The 14,315-nt window shown below is 41.4% G+C and overlaps 1 protein-coding gene across 4 annotated transcripts in view; it reads right to left on the reverse strand.

The window, feature by feature from the left end:
• kdm6a (lysine demethylase 6A) overlaps positions 1 to 13,430 on the reverse strand; it is an 80,301-nt gene extending 66,871 nt beyond the window's left edge. For 2 of the 4 annotated variants that reach the window (XM_012956544.3, XM_012956542.3), the window contains exons 1-2: positions 12,589 to 13,429; positions 12,261 to 12,324 (exon numbers count right to left, since the gene is read on the reverse strand). In XM_012956544.3, coding sequence (XP_012811998.1) covers positions 12,261 to 12,324; positions 12,589 to 12,755 — 231 coding nt within the window. In that variant the 5' untranslated portion in view covers positions 12,756 to 13,429. 4 annotated transcript variants of the gene reach the window in all.
• Between the last annotated feature and the right edge of the window lie 885 nt (positions 13,431 to 14,315).

Below are 14,315 nucleotides of genomic sequence, written 5' to 3' on the forward strand. Positions count from 1 at the left end.
GCAGAGGCATAAAAATTAAAAATTAAAATACTGCACAAAATTTTTGTGGGAAGAAAAACATAAGTAAAACAAAGAGTAGAATAGAATAGTAATAATATTACTAAAGTCAAATAAAACCAATCAGTGCAACACATTTTACTTTCTGGTTAGTAAGATCTAGCAGTGAACCTCTTTTTGACATTATATGGATGTAATTGCTATTTCTGCACACACTTGTGTGATTCTCTGGCTCTGAGTGCATTGCTTAGAGATATCATGGGTTGCAGCTGACTCATTCATCTATCGGCCCCCCATGCATATCTCTTCCCTGGCTCCCAATCTCCTCTAGAATGAAATTTAAATGACTAAAGGTGGCCATACACGGGCCGATCGTAGCTGCCGATATTGGTCCCTTAGACCGATTCAGCAGCTGATTGGCCCATGTAGGGGCAGCAATGACCGACATCTGGCCCGAATTTGTCCAGATATTGATCGGGCAGGTTAAAAGATTTAGTCAGATCGGGGACCGCATCGGCTCGTTGATGCGGTCCCCGAACCGACTGCGCCCATTGCAGTAGTTTTAATTCGATAGTTTGGCACTCAAAATTAAAGTGGAAAAGAACACTACAGGCTGATCCAACTTTGATGTAAGGTCCTTAAAACAAGTCAAAATGAGGCTCAGTAGTGTGTGTGGCCTCCACGTGCCTGTATGACCTCCCTACAACGCCTGGGCATGCTCCTGATGAGGTGGCGGATGGTCTCCTGAGGGATCTCCTCCCAGGCCTGGACTAAAGCATCCACCAGCTCCTGGACAGTCTGAGGTGCAACATGGCGTTGGTGGATGGAGCGAGACGTGATGTCCCAGATGTGCTCAATTGGATTCAGGTCTGGGGAACGGGCGGGCCAGTTCATAGCATCAATGCCTTTGTCTTGCAGGAAGGATCTCATCTTGGTACCTAATGGCAGTCAGGCTACCTCTGGCAAACACATGGAGGGCTGTGCGGCCCACAAAGAAATGCCACCCCACACCATTACTGACCCACTGCCAAACAGGTCATGCTGGAAGATGTTGCAGGCAGCAGAAAGTTCTCCACGGCATCTTCAGACTCTGTCACGTCTGTCACATGTGCTCAGTGTGAACCTGCTTTCATCTGTGAAGATCACAGGCGCCAGTGGCAAATTTGCCAATCTTGGTGTTCTCTGGCAAATGCCAAACATCCTGCACGGTGTTGGGCTGTAAGCACAACCCCCACCCGTGGATGTTGGGCCCTCATATCACCCTCACGGAGTCTGTTTCTGACTGTTTGAGCAGACACATGCACATTTGTGGCCCTCTGGAGGTCAGTTTGCAGGGCTCTGGCAGGGCTCCTCCTGTTCCTCCTTGCACAAAGGCGGAGGTAGCGGTCCTGCTGCTAGTTGTTGCCCTCCTACGACCTCCTTCCCCGTCTCCTGATGTACTGGCCTGTCTCCTGGTAGCGCCTCCACGCTCTGGACCTATGTTGTCAGACACAGCAAACCTTCTTGCCACAGCTCACATTGATGCGCCATCCTGGATGAACTGCACTACCTGAGCCATTTGCTAATTGCCTATAGTTTCCACCTGTTGCCCCTCCCTATATTTCAGCTCTAATCCCAAAACTCACTCCCTTAGGCAACCTACATTCTGCCTCTGACTTTCGCCTCTCTTCTCCTCTCATCACTTCCTTCCATTCCCAACAGCAAAACTTTTTCCAGGCCTCTGCTTGTCTCTGGAACTCTGTGCCTTGACCCATCAGACTCTCTCTTTCCTTCCAAACGCTCCCTAAAGACTTTTTAGGGAAGCATATTGAATATATCTAAACTGAGCAGACATTTATAAATTTATAATAAATCATCCATCAGTATCCACATTCCTTTTGTCAATGTTCTCTTAACACCTGTTGATTGCAAGCTCTTATGAGCAGGGCACTCTGATCCTACGGATACTCTGTATACAGTTGTTTGTTAACCTTTTTAGGATCCCTGCTTGTTTAAATTTATTGTGAAGCGCTGCGTAATCTGCTGGCGCAATATAAATAAATGATGAGGATGAAGATGGCAGCATTGTATATTACTACGTCAAATTCAAAACAGAAATTGTGTAAGTTTCTGCACACAAACACCACATGGGGTCGGTGAACTCATGCAGTGTTTTGACTGGATGTTTATTTGTGCATAACATGCGCTTGAGAAAAGGTTTGTAATCATTTTTTGACAAACCAGTTTTGTAATCCTGAAAAATGCTCATAAAAATAAAGCTTTAACAAAAATTATGATGCACACACAGGAAAAAGAAAAAACTTTGTTTCACAAAAAACATACTTAAGCCAGATGAATAACAAATAGCGAAAGACAAGTCCTACCTAATATTGTATACAAACGGTAGGAACCCTGAGAAGGAAGCAAAGTTTCACTCCAATGTGTCCTATTTTCATGGAATATCCTATAGGCTGCAATGGGTTATAAAGTACATACCAGGGTAGGTGATGATCAGAACCAAAATACCAAATATACATTTCTAAGACACTGCAAACATCAAACTGAAGTCCCTGCAGCTATCAGACACCACAGTACCAACAGCTCACACATTCTTTTAGGTGGGAATTAAAAATAGCTATGATATAGAGCAACAAGAGTAACAAAATGAAACGTCTAACAGACTATTGCTTGTTAAGAAATACTGTATTTGATATCTCTAAAACATGAGGAGAGCAATGGCTAAAGTCATGTTTTTACATATTCATGAATGCTGCTCATTAACAAGAACTAAACCCATTACTGGTCTTTAAAGGAGGGCCTGAAACCAAAATGTCTGAAGTCATCTGAAGATATATGTGTCTGTTTTTGCTGCACCAGCAAATAAGATATCTTGGAAGCAACCGTTCTACTTTGCAAGAATCTTTTCAATACAAAGTAGAGTCAAATGACAACCCAGAAGCATTAAATAAGAAAAGCCATTTCTATGTGTCTATAGATAGGAGGGAGAAAAAAAAAAAAAAAGAGCTGCCACCTTTCTTCATTATAGGGCTTAACTCCACGGGAGATTGAGGGTCAGATTTGATCTGATCTTCTCGTACAACAGCACAAGATTTTGTAGGATCCTACAAAATCTGACCTCCATAGTCGGATCCAATGAAGTTGGATGATGGGTTTTGTTCATGCACCTACTACATCCAACAGTCCATGTGTTTCAAAGAAGAAAAAGTCTGCCAGGCACCACCAGATTTTCTCTCAGATGAAGACGCAGCATGCAACATTACCTTCTGACAGGTGTTGTCGTGTTGGATGACAATTCTTTTACGTAGTTTACACATCAGATCAGTCCAATAATATTTTGACCCATGCGACTACATTGGACTTGTAAGGATGCGTTTTGACGATCCAACACCTTAAGACAAAAGTGCCCATAGAGAGTTTAGCTTACAGCAGTTTTGCTAACAGCAATCCCTTGCAATAGATTGGTCTATTATGAAAAGCAGGAGCTAATGCCCTACTGGGATCTTCATGGCAGTCCCTAAGGATATACAATGCTATTATATATAAAGTATGTTAGATCTTTAAAGAAAGAAAAAAACACACAGAATATGGCAAGAAATGTAATATTTTACAGAATTTACTGTACCAACCAAAATATTAAAAACAGTGGTCCTCCTGCTCCAAAATCAGTGAGGCATGAATTACATTAATTTGTACACTTACATACACTTTTTTTGTACACTTACATACACAGACACATTTTAGAAGTTGCACACATTCAAACACAAATACAGAATAACTGTATTGATAGCATATGACTAATATAGACACCTTTTGTAAGTTGGAGAACAAACTAACACTCTTTTTTTTTTTTAAATGTTGACACTTTATAATATGCCGAGTCCGTAATCACAACAGACCCAATTACACATGCAAAAGTTATGGTACTACTAACTGTGGTGTCTTAAAGCTGGTAAAGGTGCTCAAAACAAAGCACAGCACTTCTAGACAACTTTTTGGTGGTTTTGTTCTCTTAAGTCAGATAAAGAATTAGGGTAGAAATGTGCCACCTTATGTCTTGGATTTACTATGTCAACCCATAGGTTCAGCAGCCTTGTGAAAAAAAAATGGTCCTTACCCAGGAGAAGGCCTTTAGCCATCATTACATAAACACAACCTGGAGGACCTCTAAGAGGATGTGTGGCCAAACTGAAGTAAGCTTTATTTCATCATCCCATAAAACATGAAAACTTGAAGTGACACTTACACCATCCTTGTGCTGGCAATTTAATGCTAAATAATTGTTGCATGAATACATAAGTTTTCCCCTTGACCTTTGGTAACATTTTTAATAGCACAGCCTAATGCTTTAGTATATTTTGGAAATGTCTGCAAAGTATTTTTGTCAGCCATGCAACCTGAATACATGCTGCAGTGAAGATTAGTAATTAGTTAATATATGTATTGCATAGCTGCATAAAAATCAGTTTGCATTATTACTGTAGCACAGAATATAATGACTATTGTAAATTGATAAGATGCAGTACAGTAATTGTTCAGATATGGACCCTTTATATCAGCTGAAAGTTATGTAAAACAATAGTTTACTTTCAGATCAGTACATTGTAGGGAGCAACAGCCTCATGTGATATGTATTAGCAGAAAATAAAGATGAAGAGCAACAGGGAGCACATTTGCAAGAATAAACATTGAATAACACTGAAAGGCAACTTCAACTAATGTAATATTTAAGTGCACACAGCCCATCTTGCACTGGTTAGAATACATGATTATAATATGTATTCAGTGTATTTAGATCTAATTTTTTTAGGGATTTTTTAATTTTTAAAGGGAATCACATAGAAGTAAAACTTTATGTAAATTTGGTAATTTCACCATAATTCCATAAAAGATAGATGGTGACCAGATTGCTTGTGTGAATTATTAGATCAGCATAATGCAGTAATCTAGTACATGACAGGTACTGTAGAATTTGGTACAATGTTAAAAAATGTATAACACTTATCTTATATTAAACTCACCCATTTGGAATTCATGTGATTTGGCAATCAACAATTCTCCTAAAAATGCTTTCCTACTGTCAATTATGTAACTTGTCAGTGGGAAAACACACAAGTTGCTTTGGCTTTCCGAAGTCACCTGAAGTTTGTTTCTCAAGGTGAACTTTAGGCGCCTTTGGAAAACTGACTTTTGTTTTTTCACCAGCAATTTACATTATTGCCAGTGGGAGAGCATGTTTGGGAGAGTTGTCGCCCCATGTACCATCACCCTAACACTACAGTGAGCTGCATTCTGGAATGCAAAAGCAGGGAAGCCTTGTACATTAAGGACAAGGTAAGCAAAAAATGCTTTCCCTTGTACCTGAAAGGACATGAAATGTTGCCCAATTTTCTTTAACAGTTCCCATATTAATCTAGTAAAGGTGTCTCTCCAAGTAGATTGGTGCAACATAATTTAACCCCTCTTGCTGCCCCCTATTGCCTTGGGCATTGATCATGTGCAGTTCCCCATGCTTCAAGTGTACATTCTAGCATTGTAGAGAAAAATATGAATGTCATCAGTGGTGCACAGGTTGATGAAAAGCCAACATGAATATGCAAGATGACAGAGGGAAGCTTGTCAAAAACAACGATGACATTTTGCATAGTAATTTACAACAATTTAGCAAACACATTGGTATACTTGCACAGTTTATTGCCTTGTCTTTTCATGTTGGCTAAGGATCACACATGAAGCAGAAACACTTATTTGAGCAGCACTCAGGAAAGTTATTCTCGAGTGTCATTCAGAATTTGTCGTCATCTTGCCTAAAGGTGGCCATACACGGGCTGATAAAAGCAAACAACTTGATCCCAGATAGAATGGGCAGTTTATTGTCCCATGTATTAGGGCAGTGATCCCCAACCAGTGTGTCATGAGCAACATGTTGCTCCCTAACCCCTTGGATGTTGCTCCCAGAGGCCTCAAAGCAGGTGCTTATTTTTGAATTTCTGGTAAGTTTTGGAGGCATAAAAACGAAGTATAATACCAAACAGAGTCTTCTGTAGCCTGCCAGTCCACATAGGGGTTATGAAATAGGCAATTATAGTTCTCATTGGCACCTCCAGGAACCTTTTCCATACTTGTGTTTCTCCCCAACACTTTTTCCACTTGAATGTGGCTCATGGGCATAAAAGGTTGGAGGATCCCTGTATAAGTGGCACACAGATGGGCTTGCCTGACAGATGCCTGGTTGAAAATCTATCGAGGACCACATTGGCTCATTTATGCTGTGTTCATTAAAACTGTTTTCAAATCTATTGTTTCTCCTACTCTGGAGGAGTTATGAACTGTACTATTCGGATATCAAAAATATATATAAAAAAAAACCAAAAAAAAAACGGTTTATGTTTTTAAAAAAAACAAATTTCAACGCAGAATTCTACCGGAGCTATTAACTAATGCGTTTTGGAAAAAAAAATAATAATGTTTTCCCATAACAGTATTTCTTTAACTTTTTGGATACCTGCAAAGCCACAAAATTGTTCCTTAAAAAAGTTATAAAATACATTTGATGTTAGCATATAATTCACATCTAATCTGAAAGTATTTCTAGCAAAGTATGTTTCTATACTGCCAAAACCAATAAACTAATGCAGTGCTGTCCAACTGGCGGCCCGCGGGCCGCATGCGGCCCGCGACCCCCCTCTGTGTGGCCCCCCACCTGTCTGGCTGCTTTGATGGCTTACCTTTGAGTAAGCATTAAATGGTATCAGTACTGAGATTAACTGGCCCCCTGCATGGTTCTCACCTCAGATTCAGGCTGTAATCCCTCTGTATTGTTTAAAAATGTAATCCCCTGTGTTTTTCACACCTTTTAATACCTGCATGGTTCACCCCCTGCAGTGTTCACACCTCAGGCTCAGACTGTAATCACTCCCATTGTTCACTTCTTCACACCTCAGACATAGGTACTGTAGGCAGAGTATGGCACATACAGCCAGCATAGGGCAGGTAGAGTATGGCACACACAGGCAGCATAGGTCAGGGAGGGTATGGCACACACAGTCAGGGTAGGGCAGGCAGAGTATGGCACACACAGGCAGGGTAGGGCAGGCAGAGTATGGCACACACAGGCAGGGTAGGGCAGGCAGAGTATGGCACACACAGGCAGGGTAGGGCAGGCAGAGTATGGTACACAGAGGCAGCATAGAGAAGGCAGATTATGGCACACACAGGGAGGGTAGGACAGGCAGAGTGCTGCCTGTGTGTGCCATACTCTGCTTGCCCTATGCTGCTTGTGGGATGTGAAGCTGGCAGGGGTTTGTTGTGGGAGTTTGTTAGCAGTTGGAAATAGCCATTAAATGGTCCCTAAGGTGTGTAATTATGTACTGGGGGTTGCTCTGCTATCCACAGGGGAGGAGGAGGCATATGGAATTTAAGGGTATATCTTAATATGACATAATTCTTTCACATATGAATGATGGTTGATATTCCCACAGTAAGGACCAAGCATTTGGGATTTTGCTGTGTTCCCACCATTGTGATAAAATAGGTGTGGTTTGAAGTGGGTGTGGTTTCAAAAAGGGGAGTGGTCAAAACTGGCTTCCATTAGCGGCCCTCCACCTTGTATGCTAGAGAAATTCCGGCCCTCGGCACAGTAGAAGTTGGACAGCACTGAACTAATGAAACTTAGGGTGAAGAGAGATGGAGCTACTTAGTAGCAGCTACTTGTCCCGGCAACCAATGGTTGCAGGAAAGATCATAATTGCTACATGTATGGCCACCTTTAGACAAGTCTCTAGTCTGTGCAAACGTCAACGATCAAGAAAAAAAGAAAACTCAATGCAAGAACTGAAAAAGTGCAATACATTATGGTATCTTAACAGAACAATGCAATTTATCTCTAGTGAATAAGTAAAAATGGGCACAGAGTACTCTGCATAATTTCTGTGCCATTTTATGTATGCCGGTGTTGTGTCTGGATCCAAACTGTACTAAGAATAAGTCTGGGAACTGTATCCACATACAGTGATATAGAACCACTTATTTTGTTTTAAAAAACTGTTTTTAGAAAAAGAAAAACTATTTTTAACATTAAATATAGGGCTATAACTTTTAAGAATCCTCAGTTACAAAAAAAAAAAAAAAACACAACAGGATTCAAATGTCTCTCCCAGTGTCATGGAGACTAGAACATAACTGAACTTAAACAAATGCTATAACATATGATTTAATGCATTAACAACTCAAATCATCATTTCATTACTTATTCCATTTCATCCCTCTAACAAAAACTTGGTATTAAAAACTATATCTAGGCATACAGAAACACTTTCTGATCATTGTAAAAAGTTACAGAAAATGAAAAACCACTACTGTATTTGTTGCTTAGAAAGCAAACCATTTCTATCTGACATGGAACAGGAGAGTAAAGTTAAATGACTGATTGCAATCCATTAAAAATTCTGAAAGGCTTGTATATATTGAAAAATTTGTGGGGACCCCTTTTCTAGTTTCTGACCGTAGTAACCTAAAAAAATAAATCAGAACCAATACAAGTCTCTAAAAATGTTGAATGCTTGATGTATTTTAGTAATATGCATTCAAGAATAATGCAACAGGGCAAAGAGGCAACTTGTATTAAAAAGAATACAAACATATAAACAGAAAGATTTTAAATGATTTAAGTTCCTTTTGCAGAAGAGACTTTAGTGTTTTATAGACATACAATTATCTTTTCAGCTAGCCATTAAAACACTATCATGAAATCTCATTTACAGACTTTTGACGTACTAAGCACAAACATTCTATGGCAGAAAATAGCTCTTTTGATAACAGCCAATGCAACATAAGGAGAAAAGCATACAACTCAAATCAAAATTCAGCTGCAGGCAACATCTTTTTGAATCTGCAAGTCACATTAGTATTTAAAAAATGATCAAGGTTAAAAATAATACCTTAATAGATTTAAGCACTTCTTAAAGGGATATTCCACCAAAAAATAATTTTTTGCAGAATGACAGCAGATGTCATCCTAAGCAACTTTCAAATATACATTATAAATGTTCCAATTTATATTTAAATTATTTGTAATTGAAGTTAAAAGCAGTGTATGTTTATCCCTTTCTGTTCCCTGGGTCTGACTCTTAAAGGACAAGTCAACCCAAAATATCAAAATATAATTTTTTGCTTAATAAAAAAAACAAAATTATAAGCAACTTTGAAATATACACCGTACAAATTTGCAATGTTTTTTAGTTATTTGTATATATAACTACTATTAGAAGCAGTTTTTGCCAGTCCTTTTCTATTCTCTGCCCTGGTGGCTCTAGCATTTTAAACAACGTAACACAAGGCAGCAGACTGACAGACCTGCCTTGCTAGAGGAGACTGACCTTTGCAACACTGTATAAAGAGAAACAGCCAGGATCTCAGCTAATGCTGCTTTCAACAGCAATTACATTTACAAATAATAAATTCATATTGTAAAGTTGCTTAGAATTAGGTTTTCTTTTATTAGGCAAAAAATTATTTTTGGTGTTGACATATCCTTTAAAACAGTGTGATAGAATTCAGGTCTCCAGCATGTAATTTAATCAGATTGCTTGCACCAATTGTTTCAAGAGACAGATAAGAGTGCAGAGAATGTAAACAGGCAGATAATGCTTTCAAAAGCAAGCTACAGTTACAAATACCTTTAAGGGCTCTGGCACACAGGGGAGATTAGTCGCCCGCGACAAAACTCCCTGTTCGTGGGCGACTAATCTCCCCGAGTTGCCATGACCCGCCATCCCGCCGGCGAACATGTAAGTCGCCGGCGGGATGGCACACGCGGCAGCGCGATATCCCGAAATCATGGGTCATGGCAACTCGGGGAGATTAGTCGCCCACGAACAGGGAGTTTTGTCGCGGGCGACTAATCTCCCCCGTGTGCCAGAGCCCTAAGGCTCTGACACACGAGGAGATTAGTTGCCTGCAACAAATTTCCTTGATCGCGGGCGACTAATCTCCCCGAAATGCCATCCCACCGGCGATAATGTAAATCGCCGGTGGGATGGCATATGTGTGCCAGAGCCCTTAGGGTGAAGACACACTGGGCTGCTACTAGTAGCAGCTACTTTAAGGCTACTGAACTCCAGAAAATAACCTGCCGTAGACAATACTGAGAATTTCCTCTCCTTAAACACACATAGAGACTATTATCAGTATTGTCATTTTAGTAGCCACAACAAGTATCTGCTACTAGTAACTGTGTCTTCAACCTTAAAATGTTTTTTTAATGTATACTGAAAAGTTGCTAAGAACTACCTTTTCTTCACTACACATAAAATAGTTTATGGGTTGAGGACCCCTTTAAAAGCAAGATAACCAAAAAACAAACAAAAAACAACAAAAACCTGCAATATCCATTAAACACCACAAATGTTACCTTTAATAAAAGAAAAAAAATCATTGTAGGAAACAATGCACAGATGATTACAAATCAGACCTTATTATATTATTAAAATGTATTTATAAAGTGTCAATGAATTCTGCAGCACAGTACAAAAACTAAGTGTATGCTACCTACGAAAAAACATCAACAAACTTATGCAGGACCAGCCTAAAAGAGTTTACAAACTAAAAACCAAGAGGGTATATGGTGTTGTGACCTTAATAAAAAAAATGATAGTCACTGACTACATATTAGATATATCCTACAAGCATTTAAATTAGTGTCACAATCTATGTATATCAGAAAATCTAATAATGGGTTCCTTGCATGATACAGTTAAAAACAGCATGACTTAATAACAGCAATACAGTTATAATGCATGGCTTCTAAACTGCATTTCTACATGTTCAGTGAAGTCTATGAAAACATAATGAAAATACTCGCAGCAGATGGAATGTCCTACAATGAAACAATGTATTAGGGAGTTATCAGAAGCACAAAATCTGCCATAACAGGCTGAGTCCGCGCAGCAGCGCTTGTGTGTACTTTTCAGTAGAGCCATTAGGCAGCAGAGATGTGTCAAACTCACAGACTTCACTGCACAAACTCAGAGCCCAGCAAACAACACAACATAAGGCATAAATCCATTCTGTGCACCTAAAGCCATGCTTGGGCAATCAGTATAAGCGGCCAGTTCCTGGCTTTGTTTAACTGTATCAGGCCAGAGTAGCTACAGGTTGACGATTAGAACCTGCAGTGCTGCTGCCGTGTTAAATCGCAGAAAGGCTTGCCGCACCGCTATTACCCCCATTGTAGTTGTTTCGAGCCGATCAAGCAAAGGAAGTAGTAGCTGTTACAAATAAAGCAATATAAGCAGCAGTTTGTGCACTGATGGTGCCTCCTTTCTCTCTCCCTTTCTCCCCTCCCCTCTTCTCTCTTCCCTGTCCCGCCATCTTGGGCCGGGAGGAGCAGCCATTACTTAAAAACTAAATGACAGCCGAGGGAAAGCTGAGGAGTGATGGAGAGGGAGCAGGCAGCGATAGAAGTAAACACTACTCCAGCACGAATAATGAACGGGTCACATAGCCCAGGCTGCCGCAGCAGCAAAGTCGGCAGAGCCGCGGCACCACTCCACGACTCCAAGAAAACTGCAGGGTAAAGAGCTGCACACACACAGCGTTAGCCATTAGTGCCATGGAGTATTTAAACAAGCATGGCTAAATGCAAGCCTGTTACTGCCTTCCCAATAAAACAGCATATGGCCTTTATATTTCAGCGGAAGCAGAACACTCTCACTCCAGTTAGTTAGTTCCAAATAAATACGATTCACTGCCCTCCCCACTTAAACAACTATAGTGACCACAGACATTCACTGCTATTGGATACCAGTCAGTCTATCAGGCCACAATAAGACTGCCACTAGCCCTATGGTCCCCATGGAACAGCCTGCTGCCAGCCCAACACTGACAAAATGAGTGGCAGGGGAACTAAATGGGTTAATTCAGGCATATATATAACATGGGGCCCTCTATGTACTATTGGGCTACAACTCCCAGCATTTCCACAGTGGCAGACACAAGAAGGTGGAGCACAGTAACTGGAGGGCCGCATGGTTGCATATTTCCGTGAATACATTTACAATATGTCAACTAAGCAAATTACCCGAAAAGTCATAATACATGCATCCATGGCGGATTTAAGATGCCTGGGAAATAATATGGGAGCCCGAGTGGGACACAGGTGAGAGCTACAGCGGGCCTTTCTCTGTTCATAATCACAGTACGGAGTGTGGAGCGGCCCGCAAGCTGCTCTCACTAATTCACACATAATATCCATCCTGTCAGCTTACCTTTAATAGCAAGGCCTTCGTTCTGGCGCCATCTTCATGAAGCCTTAAAAATCCATAAAGTCGGCTGTAGCCGGACAGTACATCCCGAAGCGAATGGAAGGAGGGAGAGAAGAGAGAAAATCATGGTGAAAACACTGGTGAGGGGAGCGAAATAAGCACAAAGAGCAGCACCCCCTGGCCATTACAGCAGCAGGGGAAGAAGGGACAGAGCCGCCGGACGGGTTCGTGGAGCTAAACAGTGTCCAGGGAGAAAGGGGGATCGGACAGCCCACAGCCAGGCCACTTTTTGCAAAGACATTTTTAAACAGAGAAAATGCAGGATTCCAACCTGTCGAGCCCGACCAGGGCTTCTCGTTCTTCTGCTGTCAGGTTGGGGAAGTCCTCCTCGGTCTCGCTCGCTTTTCCCGCCGCCATTTTCTTTTTCTCATCACCGAGGGAGGCGGCAGCAGCAGCGACAACAGCTGCGGCGGAGAGCGACACTCCGCACGATTTCATGGAAACGCAGCGTATAGCGAGGGAGTCACGGCGAGAAGTGCGGACTTTGCTGAGGGGGGGGAGCCCCGGCGGACTGGCAAGGGAAGGGGGAGGGGGCAGGATAACAAACCGCACGACCTCCGCGCCTCCTCCTCCAGCAGCGACAACACAATATGCGTGTGTATATGGACCAGTATGAGCCCGACAGTGTAGACGGGCGCTTTCAAAGCCTTATGGCAGCATTTGCTGGCTTTATATAAAAGAGGCCGCCACCACTACCAGCTGCCTGGTCATGGCTGCGCCGTATGTGATAGCAGGGTTACAGCGGCACTACAGAGAGCCTGCACATTAAGCATAACATGGGATATTTTACCGTGCACGGAAGTCTGCACGAAATTCTTTTCAAAACACCACGTCTTTAAGTAGTGCCTAAGCTAAATTAACTGGGGACAAGAAAGGGCAAAAGACAACTGAGTGTGAATAAACTTCCCTTCATTGGGGTCGTTTTTTACTGCCAGAAAGTTACTGTAATTGTGTCACCAACCATCACACACGCACTTCTCTCACACATACATACACACAGCGCACCCACGCCGCGCATCAAGATCCTCCCATTCTTCGCCCTAGCCCGCCCCTCACTGCGCAACCAATAGGAGAGCAGCGCTTCTGGCACGGGACCTTTGTTGACTTACGTCATCGTCCACTCCCGCTGGGGTACTTGGGACTCACGTAACTTTTTTTCCCTCTAATTAGGACCCCGCTGCGCTTCCAATAAGGGGCGGGCCGTCGTGATGTCATATATTGTATGTCGCTATTCATTGGGTTCGCTGTATGTCAGTTAACTTATAGATAATTATCACACGTATTGGGTTTGGTTGTGACCGTTTAAGAAAAATGGAACTGGGGAGCGCATTGTGTTAGGCTTAGGTGAATCCTATATTAAGCACTTTTGTTTAGTATTTATAGGTCGTAGGAAGAGGTATTATTATGTGGACATTGTTTAGCAATGAGTAAAATGTAGTGCAACTTTACTTGTAATTGTTTAAAACTCACCAAGCATCCTCTCATAATACCCATAGGATTAATAGCCCCTGTGGCTTTAAAACCCTACAGGTTCAGTTCCCTTAGTTGCTGTCAGAAAGGGAATGTATCTAAGTAAGTTCCTGTACATATGTATGCTATTGCTGGCAGGTAGGGTGACAGGGCATGTGAGGTATTTTCATTTTGGGGCCATACATTGCACATACATAAACCTATGTACAGTGGTCATCAAACTGTTTAGTAGGCCCCCAGCGTTTGTATATAGGATGTTTTTTATTAGTACCTAATGACCTGTGGGATAAAAGAACCTGTAAAATTAATGCCTTGATGAGTTGTTTTCATTGTCAGAACGTGTTGATAAATGTGTGGACATTTTTGCCCTTGAAATCTATATTAAGCTGATTTCTGGAACAGTTCTTTGGAAATTTAGTAGTGTAATGCTGGAAGTTTTTACATATGCAAGTCAGACATATCCATAAAACAATACATATTCTGTATTGGCACATCAGGGGACACAGGCCATTCCAAATCAGTTGTATT

This window comes from Xenopus tropicalis, chromosome 2 (assembly GCF_000004195.4).
Source record: "Xenopus tropicalis strain Nigerian chromosome 2, UCB_Xtro_10.0, whole genome shotgun sequence".
Lineage (NCBI taxonomy): Eukaryota > Metazoa > Chordata > Amphibia > Anura > Pipidae > Xenopus > Xenopus tropicalis.